This window comes from Pseudophryne corroboree, chromosome 5, assembly GCF_028390025.1.
Source record: "Pseudophryne corroboree isolate aPseCor3 chromosome 5, aPseCor3.hap2, whole genome shotgun sequence".
Classification (NCBI taxonomy): domain Eukaryota; kingdom Metazoa; phylum Chordata; class Amphibia; order Anura; family Myobatrachidae; genus Pseudophryne; species Pseudophryne corroboree.
In genome coordinates, this window is record NC_086448.1 from 378,975,365 (window position 1) to 378,999,188 (window position 23,824).

At 47.8% G+C, this 23,824-nt stretch overlaps 1 protein-coding gene across 3 annotated transcripts in view; it reads left to right on the plus strand.

Annotated features, from left to right (window-relative positions):
- TNS3 (tensin 3) overlaps positions 1-23,824 on the plus strand; it is a 1,058,399-nt gene that overhangs the window by 518,229 nt on the left and 516,346 nt on the right. For all 3 annotated transcript variants that reach the window (XM_063922694.1, XM_063922695.1, XM_063922696.1), the window contains exon 8: positions 2,919-2,969. In XM_063922694.1, coding sequence (XP_063778764.1) covers positions 2,919-2,969 — 51 coding nt within the window. The remainder of the gene's footprint in view (positions 1-2,918; positions 2,970-23,824) is intronic.

The following is a 23,824-nucleotide window of genomic DNA, read 5'->3' on the forward strand; positions in this document are numbered from 1 at the left end:
CTGCGAAGAAGAGGCGTATTAATTATCCCTTACTTGGACGATCTCCTGATAAGGGCAAGGTCCAGAGAACAGCTGGAGGACGGAGTAGCACTAACCCAACTAGTGCTGCAACAACACGGGTGGATTCTGAATTTTCCAAAATCTCAGTTGACCCCGACGACACGTCTGCTGTTCCTGGGAATGATTCTGGACACGGTTCAGAAAAAGGTGTTTCTTCCGGAGGAGAAAGCCAGGGAGTTATCCGAACTTGTCAGGAACCTCCTAAAACCAGGGACAGTGTCTGTGCATCAATGCACAAGAGTCCTGGGAAAGATGGTGGCTTCTTACGAAGCGATTCCATTCGGCAGATTCCACGCACGAACTTTTCAGTGGGATCTGCTGGACAAATGGTCCGGATCGCATCTGCAGATGCATCAGCGGATAACCTTATCGCCACGGACAAGGGTGTCTCTTCTGTGGTGGTTGCAGAGTGCTCATCTGTTAGAGGGCCGCAGATTCGGCATACAGGACTGGGTCCTGGTGACCACGGATGCCAGTCTGAGAGGCTGGGGAGCGGTCACACAGGGAAGAAACTTCCAGGGAGTATGGTCAAGCCTGGAGATGTCTCTTCACATAAATATACTGGAGCTAAGAGCGATTTACAATGCTCTAAGTCTGGCAAAACCCCTGCTTCAGGGTCAGCCGGTGTTGATCCAGTCGGACAACATCACGGCAGTCGCCCACGTAAACAGACAGGGCGGCATAAGAAGCAGGACAGCAATGGCAGAAGCTGCAAGGATTCTTCGCTGGGCAGAAGATCATGTGATAGCACTGTCAGCAGTATTCATTCCGGGAGTGGACAACTGGGAAGCAGACTTCCTCAGCAGACACGATCTACACCCGGGAGAGTGGGGACTTCATCCAGAAGTCTTCCACATGATTGTGAACCGTTGGGAAAAACCAATGGTGGATATGATGGCGTCCCGCCTCAACAAAAAACTGGACAGGTATTGCGCCAGGTCAAGAGACCCTCAGGCAATAGCTGTGGACGCTCTGGTAACACCGTGGGTGTTCCAGTCAGTGTATGTGTTCCCTCCTCTGCCTCTCATACCAAAAGTACTGAGAATTATACGGCAAAAGGGAGTAAGAACGATACTAGTGGCTCCGGATTGGCCAAGAAGAACTTGGTACCCGGAACTTCAAGAGATGCTCACGGAGGATCCGTGGCCTCTACCTCTAAGACGGGACCTGCTTCAGCAGGGACCGTGTCTATTCCAAGACTTACCGCGGCTGCGTTTGACGGCATGGCGGTTGAACGCCGAATTCTAAGGGAAAAAGGCATTCCGGAAGAGGTCATTCCTACACTGGTAAAAGCCAGGAAGGAGGTGACTGCACAACATTATCACCGCATTTGGAGAAAATATGTTGCGTGGTGTGAGGCCAGGAAGGCCCCCACGGAGGAATTTCAACTGGGTCGATTCCTACATTTCCTGCAAACAGGATTGTCTATGGGCCTCAAATTGGGGTCCATTAAGGTTCAAATTTCGGCCCTGTCGATTTTCTTCCAGAAAGAATTGGCTTCAGTTCCTGAAGTCCAGACTTTTGTAAAAGGAGTACTACATATACAGCCCCCGGTTGTGCCCCCAGTGGCACCGTGGGATCTTAATGTAGTCTTGGATTTTCTCAAATCCCATTGGTTTGAGCCGCTCAAATCGGTGGAGTTGAAGTATCTTACATGGAAAGTAACCATGCTACTGGCCCTGGCTTCAGCCAGGAGAGTATCAGAATTGGCGGCTTTATCATATAAGAGCCCATATCTGATTTTCCATACGGACAGGGCAGAACTGCGGACGCGTCCTCATTTTCTGCCTAAGGTGGTGTCAGCGTTTCACCTGAACCAGCCTATTGTGGTGCCTGCGGCTACTAACGATTTGGAGGATTCCAAGTTGTTGGACGTGGTCCGGGCATTGAAAATATATATTTCAAGAACGGCGGGAGTCAGAAAGTCTGACTCACTGTTTATATTGTATGCACCCAACAAGATGGGTGCTCCTGCTTCTAAGCAGACGATTGCTCGTTGGATTTGTAGCACAATTCAACTTGCACATTCTGTGGCAGGCTTGCCACAACCTAAATCTGTCAAGGCCCATTCCACAAGGAAAGTGGGCTCATCCTGGGCGGCTGCCCGGGGGGTCTCGGCATTACAACTCTGCCGAGCTGCTACTTGGTCAGGGGCAAACACGTTTGCAAAATTCTACAAATTTGATACCCTGGCTGAGGAGGACCTTGAGTTCTCTCATTCGGTGCTGCAGAGTCATCCGCACTCTCCCGCCCGTTTGGGAGCTTTGGTATAATCCCCATGGTCCTGACGGAGTCCCCAGCATCCACTTAGGACGTTAGAGAAAATAAGAATTTACTTACCGATAATTCTATTTCTCGTAGTCCGTAGTGGATGCTGGGCGCCCATCCCAAGTGCGGATTGTCTGCAATACTTGTACATAGTTATTGTTACAAACAAATTCGGGTTGTTATTGTTGTGAGCCGTCTGTTCAGAGGCTCCTATGTTTGTCATACTGTTAACTGGGTCCAGATCACAAGTTATACGGTGTGATTGGTGTGGCTGGTATGAGTCTTACCCGGGATTCAATATCCTTCCTTATTGTGTACGCTCGTCCGGGCACAGTATCCTAACTGAGGCTTGGAGGAGGGTCATAGGGGGAGGAGCCAGTACACACCACCTAATCCTAAAGCTTTATTTTTGTGCCCTGTCTCCTGCGGAGCCGCTATTCCCCATGGTCCTGACGGAGTCCCCAGCATCCACTACGGACTACGAGAAATAGAATTATCGGTAAGTAAATTCTTATTGTTGCTTACAATTAAATGTGTGTATACAATTGTTTGTTTATATATGATTTTTTTTTATAATTTCTTTTAAACAGGTATTAAATCTATCAGAAAAGCGTTATGAACTTTCTAAACTTAACACTAAGGTATTTATTAAGAGAATGATTTGCATTACAATAGATTTCTTTAAAAATAATGTTGCTTTACTTCTTTTTCATATAGCTACCTTTATATTATGGTGTATATTTGTCTTTATTGTATTTTTAGACTTAGTTGGCAATTCACTGTAGTATGACTCTCTCCTTGGAGTGATGTTGATAGATATAACTATGCATCAATATGTCTTCAGTACACAATATAATTCATGCATATTAAAGGAGACCTATCAGGTTTATGAAGATAAAGTAAAATAAATGGTCCTAAACACATTGTTAGCCCTGCTGTTCTTCAGAACATTTCTTCTGATATGATACAGATGTGTCAACTGACATCTAGTCTTTCTGCACGTTAAACAACCCTTCTAGTCATGCCGCGCCATGCCATGGAGTGACTTGGTAACGCCGAATGTCTTTTCATGTGACCTTTTTCATTAAAATGCGTTGCAAAACGATGTGAATAGAACGCACAAGCAGCTTATGCTGACTAAAATGATATGCAGCTTGCATATATTCTGTGTGCGACTGTAGCTGTACCTGCATATGAAATGCCATGCTACAGTGTTTTCCTAGTAAACACTGTAAGGGGGTTGGGGTCATCCCCTGTAAAGTACTGTAGCATTTCGTATGCAGATACAGTCACGGTCGCACACAGAATATAGGCATACCGCATATTATTTATCAACAGTGTCTGCTTGTGCGTCTTATTCACATAGCGATGCAAATACGTCACATTTTCAGCAAAATAGAAAACAAAAACTGCTTGACGCTAATGGAGTTGCACTGGATCTGTCCGTTCACTCACACCAGGCATCTCCCACTGCGTGGCGTATTGAGGCAAGATGTATGAGGACACATCTGTAGGAGACCTCTGCCTTTTCTTCTGGAATAGTGGCAGTAGGACAGTACAGTAGCTGACAAGACTGTAGGCAGTCAGAAGTATATAGTGTTGGCCACGCAGCTGTTCGATGTAGAATATGAACCATTCAAATCAGTGACGTGCGGTGAGGTCAATGGCTGGAGAGGCACTGGCTTCTCCAGTACATCCCCAGCAGCAAAAGAATACAAACCTCAGCTCACTTTTTAGGAACGTATATGGGGGGGATGGGCTGGTACTGCATATTGTGTATATACTGTGATTACAGGACAGACTCCAAAGTACCAAGACAGCTCCAGGCCTACTAGCACCCTGAGCGAGATCTTTTGAAGTGTCCTCCCCTCTCTCCAATGTGCGCGCGCTCCTAGGAAAGTGGATGTGGCCTCGAAACTATACTGTATTTCGTGTTATCAAATGACAAATATATATATATATACTGTATTATCACCCCCCCCTAAATACACAATTGGCAGCCTTACTCATAATGCCCACAGTAGTGCTCCTTACACCTAATGCCCCAGTATAGTTCCAGATAAAAGTAATGCTCTAATATACTGCCAGTTACATGTAATGCCCTAGTATACTGCCAGATAAATTGAATGCCCCAGTATAGTGCCAGTTACACGTAATGCCCCCAGTATAGTGTCGGTTACATGTAATGCCCCACTATAGTGCCAGATACACGTAATGCCCCAGTATAGTGCCAATTACACGTAATGCTTCCTGTAGTGCCAGTTACATGTAATGCTTCCTGTATTCCCAGTTACACTTATGCCCCCTGTAGTGCCAGTTACACTTAAAACGCACGTCATTTATGCACCAAATAAAAGGGAAGAAATGACATTCAGTACACATGGGTATTACAGAGACACAATAACTGCGTGCCAGGATTCCGATACCCACATGATGATATACAGTATAACCATACATTAAGCTGTTCCACCAGTTACAACGAGGGTTATATTGCTCACAACAAACTACCAATGTTGATGGTGATGCTGAAGAAACAACTACCATCAAAATATGTTCAATAGTTTAGCAGCCAGAATACGGAGAGCACTTTGAATCGGGGCCACAGGGGTGGTCGTCCCGGGACCCCACACATTAGTAGCCCCCACACACTGCCCCCAGACTCTCTACTGCTCACATAAAACTAAAGCATTTAGCTGTCTCCGGCTGCTGTTAGGGAACAGCTCAGCCGCCGAGGAGCTTCAGTGAAGTCAGTCTCCTGGGTGGTGTCAGCGGGGGTCGAGTGAGCACTGACAGTATCTTCCACACTGATGTTCCTCCAGCGGGATCCAGTCAGTATAACGCGTCACAATCCATGTTCCAACCGCCTCCCGCCTACCCCCTCACGGCCGCCTAAAGCCTGAATGCGGGGAACCCGCCACAGTCACTGCATATCCCTGGCCAGCGTCTAGCCGGATAGACAACGCAGTGGCCTCCCACCGACCTTCAGGTCTTCTGGGCACGTGAGTGCAATCTCTTCTGCCCAGTCTCTCATTCTATTTCAGCCCTCTCATTCCATGCCTGTCTCTTTCCCCAATGCCTCTCTCTCCATGTACCCTCTCTTTCCCATGCCCCCTTCTCTGTCTATCCCCATGCCTCTCTCTCCCTTTGCCCCCCTTTCTCCATGCCCCCTCTCTCCCCTCCATGCCTCTCTGTCTTCGTGTCCCCACCTCTCTCTTGCTCTGTGTTTGTGCAGATATATAAACTTTTACCATTTTATTTAAAGGGGCCCCCCCAGTCATTAATCCAGCCCTGAATGGAATCAGTGACAATACCTGCCACTTTCTCCCCTAGCCACTCTCACCTGCGTCCCGTGTGCAGAGCCGCTGGCGGGGGAGTTCAGCAGGAGGAGGAGAGCGCCGGCCGCCGCTGCATAATGCACTTTACCGCCGCTGCCTCCGAGTCCGCGGCCGCCGATTATGTGCTGCGGCACTTGGCTCTCCAGCCGCCTCCGGGTAAGTGCTTTACCGCCGCTGCCTCCGGGTCCACCGCCGCCGATTTACCGCCACTGCCTCCGGGTCCACCGCCGCCGATTTACCGCCACTGCCTCCGGGTCCATCACCGCCGATTTACCGCCGCTGCCTCCGGGTCCACTGCCGCCGATTATCTGCTGCTGCTGGTTAACGGAGAGCACCAGGCGCGGGCGGCTCCCGTCAGGCTCACAGCACCACCAGCAAGGGAGCAGTCAGAGGGAATTAAGAGAGGGGAGTGCTCATATCGGTGATTGGACCAGCGGATCGAGCACTGGATCCGCTGTCCAATTACATGTGCCTCGCTGACAGGGGGGTGTTTTGATGTGGACTAAAAGCCCGTCCCTGTCAACTAGGCACTTGTATATGTGCCGCTTTCACTGTTTTTTTCAATGGGATTTTACAGCCCAGCGCATGGCCCTGCCCCCCGCTTTGTCCTGTTCCCACTGGCTACGGGAGGCACTAGCTGTCAGTGCCTTCCAAACGTATTACATGGACTACAATGATTAAATTAATATAAAGAGGATACATATGACACAGAATATGTGTCATAAGTATCTTCTTTTTATTATTGTAATCATTAATGACAGGGGAGGCACTGCCTCCCCTGACTGCACGTCCCTGATTCAAATAGGGTGATTAAAGAAATACTGGCAAAAGATTATGCAGTGCCTACATGTATAGGAATACTACATTGCTTTCTCCTACAGGTTTCATTAAACATGGAAGTCTTTCTATCGCAAAGGACATCTCTTATCGGGAAAGCTGTCCTTTGCAATTTTCTTCAAGCATACAGCGCTAATAAACACTTACGTTTGCTATGACTGACGGCATGCATCGCAAACAACAAAAACAACAATGTGCTATGTTATGCTATTATGAGATTGATCTCTGTGCAGTATGTTACACGGGTCAAAGCATCTTAAAAAAAATGACATGAATCAGATTACACGATTCAGATGCTGTCTTTTTATAATCCATACAAACAAATAACATATTTGTCTTGTTCTAAAATGTGGAATTTTATATTTGTGTGTTTGTGTTACATGTATTTTATGTAACTTATGTTTGTGTATATAATTGGGCCAATGCAGTAAACCTTGCACGAGGTGCGTCTAATCACAAATGTAAAATGTTCTTGGGGAGGATACTATACCTTTTTGCTATTTATTCAGCCTTCAATGAGATGCATCCAGCTCTGCGTGCATCCTACACCTTATTCCAGCAGACACCAGGAGCAGATTTGTACTGATTGTCTCAGGTTCAGAGGTGGAACTACCAGTGGTGCAGCAGCTTCATGCAGGGTCCCAACACTGCCCAGACCAGCATTTAGTTGTCTCCTGGGCCCCCTGTAAACCATTTTGAGCAATGCCAGATAATGGCCCAGTGCAGAGAGCAGGGTGGGCCTCACTGTCTGAGGAACCTTCCCCTTACCTTAGGGAGGCAAGGCTGACCTTGTGTGTTCTGGACTGATAGAGGAGTCCAGCAACCTATCAGCACTGATGATCACAGACACGCACGGTCTCTAGTTAACAGACAGCTGTACATAATTTCTAATTCACTACTGTCTGTGAATTAAAGGCGGCTCACAACCAGTGTAACTGGCACCGTCAGAGACTGCCTGCCAAACTGAGGAAAGCACAAGAGACCACTGTGTTCCTGCCCCCACCAAGGCACATACCCCCTGTTCTCTGCATATAAAGCATGACTTTGTCTTTGTACCCCTGTCATCTACTGTCTCTCCTTGTCACCCTCTTCATCACCCTCTGCCTCCCCTTGCCTTCTGTTGTCACCCTCTGCCTCTCTATGTCAACCTCTGCCTCGCCCTGCCATAGGCTGTCACCCACTGCCATCTGGCATATTGTGAACTTGGGTTGGGGTGGATGAGGGGGGACCAAATTATAGTTTTGCGCCTGGGCTCACCACTCACAAGTTCTGCCACTGCACAGCTTCACAGTCGTACTAAAAAATGCTTACAAATCAGTACGCAATACAAACACATTACAGTACATGGCGGGACTGTGTTATTAATAGGTAATGAAATAAAAATAATAAGTACACAGTAATAAACATATCAGTAGCCTTCCCTTTTAGATGCTGACTAGAAAATATATTTTATTAGTATGAACTGATCACTGTAATCCTGTGACTAGATCACAGCAGCATTATTATGAGAATATTAGCATCATTGGGAGCAATTTAGATGCACTGAGCCATCCCGATGCAACCACTTTAGCTCATTAGCTCACAACTTGCATGGAGTTGCCCCCAAAGAGATCTTTTAAAATCTTCCCATTTTGTGTTCACATGAAATGAGGTGTAAGGGTGTATTCACTTAAAATGGGCCTCACATCCACAGCATCCTCCTTCGTGTGCAGCGTGAAAAGATATTTTTGACATTAAAAAAGCAGCAAATTGGGAGGTGGCCTGGCTAGCACAGGGAGCAGCCACGTTTTTTCCTAGCTCCTGTATTCCAGCTCTCCAAACTGGCTTTTTGGATGACTACAGTGTTCCCCAGCAGTCCTCATTCCCCCCCCATCAGTGCCCATTTTCTCCAAGGGATCGTCCTGGGGGGCTCTAAGAAGTCAGCCTGTGGCTCCTTCCAGTGGTCATATACCCTGTGGCCTACCTCAGGGTGAAGCCGCGGCCTCGATTTTTGGGTCCTGCCACTGACAGCTTCTGGAGCCTCGCACTGATCGCCCCTGCTGGCCGCCGCCGCTTCCGACCCTTCCTCCCCTACCCGGGCGGCTGCAGACCGCTGCCCCCGAGTGCTACAGAGCTGCTGGGAAGGGAGTCATCAGTGGCTGGTCCCCAGTATTGGCTCCCGGAGAGCGCCGTGCCAGCTATCTTGGACGTGGCTTCCGGATTTGGAGACCCGCTGCCCTCTCCTGGGGTGACTCGGACGCCGGAGCCCGCTCTGTGCTGCTGAACTCCCTGCCCTCCTTCTGCTGCCCATGCATACCCACAACAGGATACAGGGGATTTGACCTGCAGGACAGATACAGACGGCAGGGGCTCAGTTGGGAGGATATACTCCCCCCTAAGTCCCCCATATAACCACACAGTGTGCCCCCAGTGCAGTGGGCCATATCATTACTGGAGGTGAAGCTCTGGCTCTATGCACCATTTACCTTTGCTGCTGAAACAGGGTCCCACATTCTGCACTACCTGCATTTCTAAATAAGGCTGACCTTGCTTGTGCTGTGGATAAGTTTGGCAGTAAACACACCTTTTCTCCTATAACGCATGCAACTGGGACTTTCTCACCCCCCCCCCCCCCCCCCCCCCTTGCTTTCCTGAGTTTTTTTGTACTGTTTGTCCATGTTTTGCAGTGTCTCACTGGAGTCAGGCATGGCATTTACTACAGGACTGAAGCTGCATTGCCACACAGCTGCTGGCTTTTGGGTTTGCCTGCTGTGCTTGACTGTACTGTTACTCAGCACTGGCCCGGCCCATGGTAGCTGGATAGTCTATCCTCCAGCGCTTGTTACCGGAAGGATCTATCACTTTGTGGGGTATGCCCAAGCCTGATATGTTCTGAAATCGTCTCCTCTTGTTCACCCGGAACCTCTGCTGCCCCGCTTGTTTACTACGTCTTTATTGACCGTGTCTCACTTTGTCCAAAAATAACAACAAAGGGGTAAACCAAAAAATCCCCAACAGGGTATAATGCAACACCTTTCCAGAACATCACATCACCCCTCTGACTCACCGCCTGCTTCCCCAGCGGAATCTCTTGGCGCAGATGTCGCGCCTGGTGATTCTTTTGCAACTAAAAATTACATTCATGCCATGATGGCGGATTTGAATAAAACCCTCACTTCCAATTTCCAGCAACTGTTTGCAGATCTACGAAGTGATTTGGCCTCTCTTTCCAACCGCACAACTGCAGTGGAATCTAAGGTGGACTCTAACTCTAAAGGGTCTACTGGAATTCTCTCAGGAAGTGAATTATCTTTACTGTGAAGTGGAATTTCTCTGTGATAAAACAGAAGATCTCGAAAATATAGAAAGGAGATGTAATCTCCGCATTCGGAATGTCCCAGAATCACTTGCCCCTCATGGAACCTTACCTTCTTTGTTTATTCCAGATGCTTGTGCCTTCTCAAGGATCAACCATGTTATATTGAACGGGCACACAGGGCCCTCCAGCTGAAACCTAGAGATGGTGACCCCCCCCCCCCCCAGGGATGTGGTGATTAAATTCCTATCCTTCAAGACTAAGGAACAGGTGTCTGCCTCTAGCAGAGCAATGCCACGCATATTTTTCGAGGGATCGCACCGACATCTTCCAGGATTTGACTCCTTCCACCATCATTAAGCGCAGGGAATTGCGTGATACCACGTCGATTCTTTGGGACAATGGATATGCAGTAAGTGGGGATTCCCTTTTCGCCTCATAGTTGATGTAAATGGCCGCCCGGTGTCGGTGAGGGATCCTAAGGAGGGGAAAGACCTGAACCATAGACTTCAGCTATCAGCGACTGGGGTCAGTCCATCCTCTGGTAATCCGTCTAGATCTTGAAAATGGACTTTACATAGGTGATCGGAGGTTCTGTGATTATGTCTGATGTCCTCAGTATATGTTACACCCAGTACGAGGTGATGCTGGTTTATTTGCTACTACCTTTATTTATTGTTACCATTGATATTTTGTTCCGCTTTTTTTTTGTACACCTATTGTCCTCCTGAATTGCGCTACACAGTACTGACGGTAGACGGGTTTTCCCTACGCTCTTACTTTGTCATGTTAACCTGCTTGCCAACATGGTATAGTTATTGCTACCGATTTTCGTTTTGTATAATGTTTTTACTGTTCGCCTATTTGTAGTTGGGTTTTTTTTTGTGTTCATTGTTTTCTGGTTTCGGGTGGACAGTCTCCAGTCCACTTAGCCTCTGTCACCCCCTCTACACCTGGGACTTTCTTGAGAGCTATCCTGCTCCCTCTGCTGTCTTTGTATTCCTATTTACTGGTAATATTATTGCAGCCCTCCCAATACCTGGGTCCTTTTTGCTGAAGCATACCTTACTCCCCTTCCAGCTCCCCCTTGAGACCTGGCCTCTGTGAACCCTTCTTTTCCTTGTGATGCATTATTTAGTTCGTAACTTCCTCCCCCCTCCCCCTTTTTTTTTTCTTTTCTTTACCTTCTAGTGTATTACTACCCCCATCTCCAACACTGCTCTCTTTATAATTCTCTGAGCATTTACAGTATTTATAGATTGTGTATACCTGGGTGAGTGGGTGTTCCGTCCGACATCATGCCTTTCAATGTGCTCTCTATGAACGTTAAGGGCTTGAACTCCCCCGCCAAACGTTATCTCCTATACGATACACTCAATACTCATCATGGGGACATTGTGTTCCTTCAAGAAACCCATTTTAAAAAAGGTTCTCATCCATCACGGTTCTGTATTCTTCCCACGCCTCCAAGAAGAAGGGGGTAGCTATTATGATACGATCGTCAGTACCCTCCCAGGTTCTTTATACTACTGTAGATACGGAAGGGCGGTATATCATTATGGTGTGTCAATTGGGCCCTCGGACTGTGACTTTGGTAAATCTGTACGCACCCAATGTGTTCCAACGTAGCTTTTTCCGATAACTCTTTCTGGAACTTCAGTCCCTCCGTAGAGGTATCCTTTCGGTTGGTGGGGACTTTCATTCTGTAATTTTGCCCAAATTGGATAGGAGTACCCCACGACGTTCTCCTCTTCCACGCCCTCTTCTGGGAAATCTTAGGAAACACATGACCGATGCTGGTCGCTTCGATACGTGGCGGACGCATTATCTGACCTCCAGGGATTACACATTCTTTTCCAATCCCCATGGTTCGTATTCACAAATTGACATAATTCTTGGTTGTAGTGGGCTACTACAAACCTTGGCAAAGGTTGACATTGTTCCTACCGTTTGGTTTGACCATGCGATAGTTCTGGCCACCATAGATCTTCTAGAATCCCCAGGAGGCCCCCCTACCTTGCGGTTGAATGAGACTCTCATCCGCATTCCCCATTATAAGGAGCAAATTAAATCCAAAATAGAGGATTATTTTAATAACAATGTCACTGCAGATGTTCCCTTCCCTACAATCTGGGAAGCACATAAGGCTGTCATTAGAGGGGCAATGATTAAATATGCCACACATAGAAAAATGCAACAGACTGAGCGACTGACTACTCTCACCTCTCAACTGACCCAGCTTGAGTGTGTACATAATCCCACTTGCCACAGGTACTCCGTCAGATTCAAAGTATTAGAGGCGAGCTTTAATCCCTCCTCGCGGAACGAAATCCCTTAGGTATTTAAACCAAAGATTTTATAAAAAAAAGTAACAAATCTGATTCCCTATTAGCGGCCACTCTTAGAGCCAAAAAGGCTTCGCAGATCATCCTGGCTCTTAGAAATGGTTCAGATGTTCTTAGCTAAGACCCGGGTTCTATTAACGAATCCTTCTATTCTTACTACAAATCTCTTTATAATCTTGTAGAACCTGTGAGAGGCCCTGAACTACCATCCACGGTGGCCCAAGATTATCTGGATGCCTGTAACCTTCCTCGCCTTCCTACCTCCGCAGTTAGCAAGTTGAACTCTCCCATATGAATCAAGGAATTTGATGCGGCCCCGAAATCTCAAAAACCATCTAAAGCATCTGGGCCGGATGGATTCCCCATGTCCTACTATAAATCCTTTTCAGGTTCATTGGTCCCATCTGCTCACTGTTTTTAATAAAATAATGCTTGGTGAACGTTTCCATGCAGACTCCCTAAAATCAGTGATCATTGTGTTGCCTAAACCTGGAAAGGACCCGACTAGTTGCACCAGCTATATGCCAATTTCTCTTCTTAATGCAGACATTAAGTTATTTGCTAAGATTCTAGCAATCCAGTTGAATACTTATTTGGTCCAATTGATGGACGCCGACCAAGTGTGATTTGTTTCAACTAGACAGTCCCTTGACAACACGAGGCACACAGTCAACCTGATTACGTTTATTAATAAACACAAACTGCCATCCATTCTTCTGCCATTGGATGCTGAGAAGGCCTTTGACCGCCTGTCCTGGCCGTTTCTGTTTCAAACTCTGCGATCCTGTGGTTTCTGCGGTAACTTTCTATCTGCAATTCAAGCTTTATACCACAGCCCCATGGCATCTGTCTCTACCAATGGGCTCTCTTCCCCATCCTTCGGTTTAGGTAATGGCACCAGACAGGGATGTCCTGTATCGCCCCTGTTATATGCCCTTAGCATCGAACCACTGGCAGCCCACATTAAGCTACAACCAGATATTAAAGGGATTGTTGTCCTTGGTACCCAATATAAAATATCTCATTTTTTGCAGATAATGTCCTGCTCTCCCTGTCCTCACCTCTGACCTCACTCCCTAACTTGCATACCGCACTTTCGTGGTTTGGTAGGTTATCAGGACACAAAATTAATAGTACTAAATCCGAGGCACTAGCATTTCACCTTCCCGCTGATACTGTGAAGCTTTTGGAAACAAATTTTTAGTTTATTTGGCGGCCTCAATCCATTAGATACCTGGGGATCCAGATAATGAAATACTATGATCAGTTGTTCAAAGCCAATTTTCTCCCGCTTCTACAAAATATCAGGAAGGACTTGGCTAAATGGGATTCCTTGTGTATTTCATGGACTGGTAGAATTAATTCCATTAAAATGACTGTTTTGCCGTGGCTGCTCTGTCTGTTCCCGACTGCATATCTCCGTACGGTGCAATCTGTGTGTGGCAAATTTATTTGTTCAACAAATGCCCCAGACTCCGTAGATCGTGCCTCTCTAAATCGTCGACTGCCGGCGGTTTGGGCCTCCCTATATTTGAACGATATTTTCAAGGTACGCAGTTGATACTCCTCACCGCCTCGCACTCACCTGAGGGTAGTAAGAAGTGGGTGTCCCTGGAAAGTGCACTTATTAATTACTGCTCGTTTAATTTCCTTCCGAGGCTTCTGCCACACTTGTGACCGGCCTCGGTACATGATACCCCTTGCGTCCATTCTGTTCTGAAGGTGTGGGATAGTTTAAGAAATTTGATTTAGCACCTTATCCCTCCCCTCTGGCGTAATCCCCATTTTCCTATGGGTTGTATATCATCCTACATGCACCCTTGGGTTGAAGCAGGCATAAACAGGATCTTCCATATCTCCGGGCATTTTGCTCCGAAAAATGTCTCACCTCTACGTGAGAAATACGGTATTTATGAAATCCGATATTTTGACTATTTGCAAATTACTAGCTTTGTGCGCTCTTCTACTGAATCTGGTACCCTTAGAAAACCTCACCCGTTTCAGCGTATTTGTATTTATGACCCAAGGCACAGGGGCCGGCCCCTCATCTCCTAAGGAATCATTTGAATTGGCCTGGGAACAAGACTTGGGAGTGTCCTTGGAGGAGGAGGAGGAGGAGGAGGAGTGGGCGGAGATCAGGTGTATGATAGCCAAGGACAAGACCTCCATAAACATGAATCTTAAGGAAAATGCTTTCAAAGTCTACTCGAGGTGGTATATGGTCCCTGAGAGGTTACATCAAATCTTTCCAACATGCTCAGATCTCTGCTGGAGACAGTGTGGAGCCACAGGCTCTTTCTTGCATGTGTGGTGGGACTGCCCGTTGATTAGTTCCTATTGGAATGACACCCTCACCCTCGTCCGGAACATTCTTCGGATTTCCTCCCCTGTTAGCCCCTTACACGCCTTGTCGTGCAAACCACTGGAAAGGATCCCTAGATCCCTCACTACCCTGGTTCAAGACTCGGTAGCCAAATTTCAGGACACTTGGGAGGGATTGAAGCTCGCCTCTTGTTAATATTTATTTTCTAAAGTTATGTGACTGGAGTCCTTCTTGTCCTATTTGTTCTGTTCTACTGTCAACAGCACGGATTATAGCAGTATTGTCCTCCCCTTCCTCCTTTCCCTTCCCTTTCCTTTCCCGTTTCCCCCTTTTCTCTTACGTCCTAGAGGATGCTGGGGACTCCGTAAGGACCATGGGGTATAGACGGGCTCCGCAGGAGACTTGGGCACTCTAAGACCTTTTAATGGGTGTGAGCTGGCTCCTCCCTCTATGCCCCTCCTCCAGACCTCAGTTAGATCCTGTGCCCAGAGGAGACTGGTTGCACACTAGGGGAGCTCTACTGAGTTTCTCTAGAAAAGACTTTTGTTAGGTTTTTATTTTCAGGGAGCACTGCTGGCAACAGACTCCCTGCTTCGGGGGACTGAGGGGAGCGAAGCAGACCCACTTTCCTGGACTGATGGGCTCTGCTTCTTAGGCTACTGGACACCATTAGTTTCAGAGGGTCGGAACACAGGTGTCGTCCTTGCTGTTCGTCCCGGAGCCGCGCCGCCGTCCTCCTCACAGCGCCGGAAGATAGAAGCCGGGTAAGTATAGGAAACAAGAAGGCTTCAAAGGCGGCAGAAGACTTCAGATCTTCACTGAGGTACCGCGCAGTGGTCGCGCTGCGCGCCATTGCTCCCACACACACGCAAGGCACAGCAAGGGCGCAGGGGGGGGAGCCCTGGGCAGCAATTATGGCCTCATATTAGACTGGCACAAATATATAGACACTGCGGAGGCAGTATATATAAAAACCCCGCCAGTACAAACAAATAGCGGGACCGAAGCCCGCCATCGAGGGGGCGGAGCTTGATCCCTCAGCACTAACCAGCGCCATTTTCTCCACAGCTTGCTGCAGAGAAGCTGCTCCCGGACTCTTCCCCTGCTGTACAAGTAACAGGGGGCAGAAACGAGGGGGGCACATTGATTTGGTGCTAAATTTGTTATAAAAAGCGCTTACAGGTCTGGGACTTTGTTTCAGAACGAAGTGGCGCTGGGTGTGTGCTGACATACTCTCTCTCTGTCTCTCCAAAGGGCCTTATTGTGGGTCTGTCCCCATATCCATATATCCCAGTGTGTGTGGGGGTCTCAGTACGCGTGTGTCGACATGTCTGAAGCGGAATGCTCGTCTAGGGAGGAAGCAGAGCAGATGGTGGTAGTGTCTCCGTCGGCACAGCCGACGGCGGATTGGGTGGACATGTGGAGTGTTTTGAATGCTAGTGTGGCTTTATTACTTAAGAGATTGGACAAGGCAGAGTCCAAAGACCAGGCAGGGAGTCCATCCATGGCTCTTACGGTGTCACAAGACCCTTCAGGGTCCCATAAACGTCCCTTTACCCAGATAGCAGACACTGATACTGACACGGATTCCGACTCCAGTGTCGACTATGATGATGCACGGTTACACCCAAGGGTGGCCAAGAGTATTCAATACATGATTATTGCAATAAAAGATGTATTACATATCACAGAGGACCCCTCTGTCCCTGACACAAGGGTCTGCATGTTTAAGGAAAAGAAACCTGAGGTAACGTTTCCCCCTTCTCATGAGCTGAACGCTTTATTTGAAAAAGCTTGGGAAACTCCAGACAAGAGACTGCAGGTTCCCAAGAGAATTATTATGGCGTATCCTTTCCCCTCAAAGGACAGGTTACGGTGGGAATCCTCACCCACGGTGGACAAGGCCTTGACGCGCTTGTCCAAGAAGGTGGCCCTACCGTCCCTGGACACGGCGACCCTAAAGGATCCTGCGGATCGCAGGCAAGAAACTACCTTAAAAGCAATTTATGCGACTACGGGAGCCCTGCTCAGACCGGCAGTAGTGTCGGCATAGGTGGGTAGTGCAATTGCAGCTAGGGCAGATAACTTGTCATCTGACATGGACACCCTAGATAAAGATAGTATTTTATTGACCTTAGGTCACATCAAGGACACAGCGTTATATATGAGGGAGGCTGCGAGAGAGGTCTTTTGGGTTCAAGAGCCAATGCCATGGCAATTTCTGCTAGAAGGTCCCTGTGGACCCGTCAATGGACTGGTGATGCTGACTCAAAGAGACATATGGAGGCTTTACCTTACAAGGGTGAAGTTTTATTTGGGGAGGGCCTCGCGGACCCTGTTTCCACAGCTACCGCGGGTAAGTCTTCTTTTTTGCCTTACGTTCCCCCACAGCAAAAGAAAACACCTCAATATCAGATGCAGTCTTTTCGGTCTCATAAGTTCAGAAAGGGGCGTGGCTCATCCTTCCTCGCCAGAGGTAGAGGGAAAAGAACACCAGCTACGACTAGTTCCCAGGAGCAAAAGTCCTCCCCGGCCTCTACAAAATCCACCGCATGACGCTGGGGTTCCGCTGCGGGGTCCGCACCGGTAGGGGCACGTCTTCAACTCTTCAGCCAGGTCTGGGTTCAGTCAGACTTGGATCCTTGGGTAGTCAAAATTGTATCCCAAGGCTACAAACTGGAGTTCGAAGATGTGCCTCCACACCGATTTTTCAAATCGGCCTTGCCAGCTTCTCCCCCAGAGAGCAATAGTTTCAGCTGCCATACAAAAGCTGTGTCAACAGCAAGTGATTATCAAGGTTCCCCTATTGCAACAGGGGAAGGGGTTTTATTCAACCCTATTTGTGGTCCCAAAGCCGGATGGCTCAGTCAGACCAATTCTGAATCTAAAATCCCTAAACCTATATTTGAAGAGGTTCAAATTCAAGATGGAATCTCTCCGGGCAGTGATCTCCAGCCTGGAAGGGGGGGATTTTATGGTGTCATTAGACATAAAGGATGCATACCTTCATGTCCCCATATATCCTCATCAGGCGTACCTGAGATTCGCTGTACAGGATTGTCATTACCAGTTTCAGACGTTGCCGTTTGGTCTTTCCACGGCCCCGAGAATTTTCACCAAGGTAATGGCGGAAATGATCCCATACTTGGACGATCTCCTGATAAAAGCAAGATCAAGAGAACATTTACTAAAAAGCGTGTCTCTCTCCCTGAGAGTACTACAACAACACGGCTGGATTTTAAATCTGCCAAAGTCGCAGTTGGTTTCCGACAACTCGGCTGTCGTTTTTGGGCATGATTCTGGACACGGAAAAAACAGAGGGTTTTTCTCCCAATGGAAAAGGCCCAGGAACTCAAGAACATGGTCCAGGACCTGCTGAAACCAAAAAGAGTGTCAGTTCATCAATGCACTCGAGTATTGGGAAAAATGGTGGCGGCCTACGAGGCCATTCCATTCGGCAGGTTCCATGCAAGAACTTTTCAGTGGGACCTTCTGGACAAGTGGTCAGGGTCCCATCTCCAGATGCATCGGAGGATACGCCTGTTCCCCAGGGCCAGGGTCTCTCTCCTGTGGTGGCTCCAGAGTGCTCACCTTCTAGAGGGTCTCAGGTTCGGAATTCAAGATTGGGTTCACGTGACCACGGATGCGAGCCTCCGAGGATGGGGAGCGGTCACCCAGGGAAAAAATTTTCAGGGAATATGGTCAAGCCAGGAGGCTTGTCTACACATCAATGTGCTGGAATTAAGGGCCATATACAACGGCCTGAAGCAGGCAGAGAATCTTCTTCGCAACCTACCCGTTCTGATCCAGTCAGACAACATCACAGCCGTGGCGCATGTAAACCGCCAGGGTGGGACAAGGAGCAGAGCAGCAATGGCGGAAGCCACCAGGATTCTTTGCTGGGCGGAAATTCATGTAAGCGCTCTATCAGTAGTTTTCATTCCGGAAGTAGACAACTGGGAAGCAGACTTCCTCAGCAGGCACGATCTCCATCCAGGGGAGTGGGGACTTCATCAAGGAGTCTTTGCAGAGGTAACAAATAGACATGATGGCGTCACGCCTCAACAGAAAGCTTTGGATGTATTGTTCCAGGTCGAGGGACCCTCAGGCAGTGGCAGTGGACGCCCTAGTGACACCGTGGCTGTTTCAGTCGGTCTATGTGTTCCCTCCACTTCCACTCATCTCAAAAATATTGAGAATCATAAGACGAACAAGAGTGCAGACAATACTCATTGTTCCAGATTGGCCTCGAAGGGCCTGGTATTCAGATCTTCAGGAAATGCTCACATAGGATCCGTGGCCTCTTCCTCCCAGGGAGGACCTGTTACAACAGGGGCCATGTGTGTTCCAAGACTTACCGCGGTTACGTTTGACGGCATGGCGGTTGAACGCCAGATCCTAGCTAGGAAATGTATTCCGGGGGAAGTCATCCCTACTCTAATTAAAGCTAGGAAGGAGGTAACGGCGAAGCATGATCACCGTATCTGGAGGAAATATGTGTCTTGGTGTGAAGCCAAGAATGCTCCTACGGAAGATTTTCAGCTAGGCCGTTTTCTCCATTTTCTACAAACAGGAGTGGATATGGGCCTAAAGTTAGGCTCCATTAAGGTGCAGATTTCGGCCTTATCTATATTCTTTCAGAAGGAATTGGCTTCTCTCCCAGAAGTCCAGACTTTTGTAAAGGGAGTGCTGCACATCCAACCTCCTTTTGTGCCCCCAGTGGCACCGTGGGACTTTAACGTGGTGTTACAGTTCCTTAAATCGCACTGGTTTGAGCCTCTTCAAGCAGTTTAATTGAAGTTTCTCACTTGGAAAGTGGTCATGTTGTTGGCCTTGGCGTCTGCAAGGCGATTGTCCGAATTGGCGGCTTTGTTGCACAAGAGCCCCTATCTGATTTTCCATGTGGATCGAGCAGAGTTGAGGACTCGTCCTCAATTTCTGCCTAAGGTGGTTTCGTCTTTTCACATAAACCAACCTATTGTGGTGCCTGTGGCTACGGATGCCTTGGAGGATTCCAAGTCCCTTGATATAGTCAGGGCCTTAAAAATTTATATAGACAGAACGGCTCGGGTTAGGAAAACAGATGCACTGTTTGTCCTGTATGCAGCCAACAAGGTTGGCGCTCCTGCTTCTAAGCAGACTATTGCACGCTTGATCTGTAACACGATTCAGCAGGCTCATTCTACGGCTCGATTGCCGTTACCAAAATCGGTAAAGGCCCATTCCACTAGGAAGGTGGGCTCTTCTTGGGCGGCTGCCCGAGGCGTCTCGGCATTGCAGCTTTGCCGAGCAGCTACGTGGTCGGGTTCAAACACTTTTGCAAAATTCTGCAAGTTTGATACCCTGGCTGATGAGGACCTCATGTTTGCTCAATCGGTGCTGCAGAGTCATCCGCACTCTCCTGCCTGGTCTGGAGCTTTGGTATAAACCCCATGGTCCTTACGGAGTCCCCAGCATCCTCTAGGACGTAAGAGAAAATAAGATTTTAAACCTACCAGTAAATCTTTTTCTCCTAGTTCGTAGAGGATGCTGGGCGCCCGTCCCAGTGCGGACTAAATCTGCAAGGCTTGTATATAGTTGTTACATAAAAGAAGGAAAACAAAAAAAGAAATTTCCAATGTGTAGTAGTTCTTTAAGACATAATCAGAGTTATACAGCGGGAATGTGGGATGTGAATTCTCCCCTCCTCCGTGTCTGTGTATGATATTCTGGGACCACCCGGAAAGTGTATCAGTCAGAATTAACCAAATGCTCACTTCTTGCTTACTTCGACAAATGTATGTGGACTCCTATAAAGGTATCTTTCAAACTTCTAAGAGCAAAACTTCACTCTCAAAGACTCCTGATGTATGTGATTTTTCTCCAAGATGCGGAACATGGGAAAAAAGGTACACAAAAACAAATCTAGTGTGTAGTATTTCTTAAGCACCCGTTAAATGGGGTATGATGGATGAGGGAAGAAATTAAAAATAAAAATAAATCCCTTTTGCTCTGTGTCTTTATATCACGTAAGGGGACCACCCAAACACAAGTGATAGATCACGAATACAAGATGCTCACTCTTAGGCTTACATATAGACAGGTGAATGGAGACACATAAAGGTATCTTTCAAACTTGAAATAATAGATGTTTAAGAAAGATTCTTGATATAACACGCTTACACGTGATCTTACTTGAAGAATACGTGGTATGTTCACGTAGCGGGTTCTTTCAAATTATATCTGTAGTCAATTTCCACCAATAGCCGTACTCATAGCAAACAAGTTTTATTCCATAAAAATAAATAAAATATATACATTAAAAATAATGAGAGCCTGGGTCACCTTGCCTCGGCAGTTGTAGTAATCCCAAAAGAGGGCAAGAAACATATGAAGAATCCAAATGATCTTACCCAAAACTGCTGGGAGCCGCCAAAAGACAAAAGTCACCAAGTTCTTAACAAACAAGCATGCCACCAACGCGTTTCGACTACTTTAGTCTTCCTCAGGGTGATAGTGAAGGTAGGATCCCAGAGCAATCTATTTATGCTCTGTGGGATCCCACCCCTTTGAATTGTATAATGGAGGAACTACAGATATATACTTAGGTAAAAGCCACAAAAATTGCCCATATGACTAGCCATGGCACAACAATATCCAACTGATATATAACTTACACAATTAAAATCACACAAAGGTTAATTTCATCAAATAAACACCAAACGGGTTGTCATAGCAACCTATACGAATAGCCAATGAGAATCATTTCCTGTCTCCGTGTTTAAAATGAACGGAGCCAGCGTGGAACGCATACTACGGGGCAGCGCGATGCACACAGGAAGTTCGGATGACGTACTTCCTCCCTATTGCGCTCCACGGATGCGAGATACCGGCAGGGCCGGCTCTAGGCATGTTCGAATAGAGCGGCCGCGCAGGGCGCCACCCTTAATGGGCGCCGCGCTGGCGCCGCCATATTCGATGCTGGAGCCGGCCCTGTGTGTGCAGCATAGCATTGGCCCGTCCCGCCGTGTGTGCGCGCGGCGCCGGCGTCGAACGTCAGACGCCGGCGCCGCGCAACGTGCATAGCGCACGCAAGTGGCCGCACGCCCGGACCCGGACCCAGACCCAGGCTCACTCGCCCGGCCGCCCGCCAGCACTCCCGCACTCGGACAGGCGGACACCAGTACTCCTCCCCATCGCCGCAGGTATTTTGGGGGGGGATCCGCACTGTGGGGGCATTTCTGGCACACAGGGGGCATTTTTGGCTCTGTGGGGGGCATTTCTGGCACTGTGGGGGCATGTGGGGGCATTTATCTGGTACTGTGGGGGCATTTATCTGGCACTGTGGGGGCATTTATCTGGCACTGTGGGGGCATTTATCTGGCTCTGTGGGGGCATTTATCTGGCTCTGTGGGGGCATTTATCTGGCTCTGTGGGGGCATTTATCTGGCTCTGTGGGGGCATTTATCTGGCAATGTGGGGGCATTTATCTGGCTCTGTGGGGGCATTTATCTGGCTCTGTGGGGGCATTTATCTGGCTCTGTGGGGGCATTTATGTATCAGGCACTGTGGGGGCATTTATGTATCAGGCACCGTGGGGGCATTTATGTATCAGGCACCGTGGGGGCATTTATGTATCAGGCACCGTGATGGCATTTATGTATCAGGCACCGTGGGGGCATTTATGTATCAGGCACCGTGATGGCATTTATGTATCAGGCACCGTGGGGGCATTTATGTATCAGGCACCGTGGGGGCATTTATGTATCAGGCACCGTGGGGGCATTTATGTATCAGGCACCGTGGGGGCATTTATGTATCTGGCACCGTGGGGGCATTTATGTATTGGCACCGTGGGGGCATTTATGTATCTGGCACAGTGGGGGCATTTATGTATCTGGCACTGTGGGGGCATTTCTTGCACTGTGGGGGCATATCTTGCACTGTGAGGGCATTAATGTATCTGGCACTGTGGGGGCATATCTGCGCTGTGGGGGCATTTATCCATCTGGAACTGTGTGGCCATTTATGTAGCTGGCACTGCTGGGGGGCATGTCACCTGTAGCTGGCACTGCTGGGGGGCATGTCATGTGTAGCTGGCACTGCTAGGGGGCATATCATGTAGTGTTCCCGCTAGGCGTCTGTGGCTGGGCAGTGTGTCTCAGTGCTCTACCTGGCGCAATGTGTCTAACGTGCTCTTATAGGAGGTTCTACCTGGTGCAATGTGTATTAGCTGCACTACTGTGTGGTGTAATGTGAATTGCCACTATAATGTGGCTACGCACCTTCCCCACGAAGCAACTCCCCTAAATTTTTGCTGCGCGCCTTTGGCGCGCACTGTCCATGCTTTAGCATGTGGAAATGGGAACAACAAGCATTACAATATGTACATCATTTTGCCCACCTAACTTAAAAATGTGCCCTCCCTGTGATCAGCAACCTGCCCTAAAAAGTGAACACTATCATGTGTAGCTGGCACTGCTGGGAGTCATGTCACGTGTAGCTGGCACTGCTGGAGGGCATGTCATGTGTAGCTGGCACTGCTGGGGGGCGAGGCCACGCCCACTTTTTCAGAGGCCACGCCCACTTTTCCAGGAGTGCGCGCGCATAGGTGGGGGGGGGGGGGGACTTTTAAATTTTCTCGCTCAGGGTGCTAGTAGGCCTGGAGCCGGCCCTGGATACCGGATATGTGCGTTCCACTTTTACGGGGTCGTGGTAACGCACCCTAAAAACCTTTTTTATATTATTGAAATGAACAATAAAAATACATCAACATACTTGTATTGATAAACAAATGAAATGCCCTTATTTCTGAAGGTTATATAAAAAAGGGAAAGTGTGCCTCGATATAGTTCACAAGAAACCTCACCCTAAAAAGATTTTTCATCTCACAAAGAGAAGCGAGCTCTGAGATCAAGAACATATTCAAACCGAAATCCACATTTTTTCCCTCACATATGAAAGGAAGTTATGTGGAAACATTCAACAAACTGGTAGGAGATGATCTAGAAAAAATTATACCTAAAGGGAAGAAATATCCAAATATAACCAAGAAAGAAAAGGACGCCATTAAATCTTTGGAGGAGAACAAAAATATCATCATAAAACCATCGGATAAAGGGGGCAGCATAGTCATAATAAACAAAGAGGACTATGAACAGGAGGCTTTACGTCAACTTAACGATAAAACCACATACAAAATTTTGAAAGGAGATCCAAGTTTACGAATACAGAAAGAAATGGAATCTTTAATTAGTAAATACAAAACTCTCAATACCACCAATGAGAAAGAGGCTGGCTTTATTATTAACAAAAACCAGAGCCTACCAGTGTTTTATCTACTCCCCAAGATCCATAAAAATGTAGAAAATCCACCGGGATT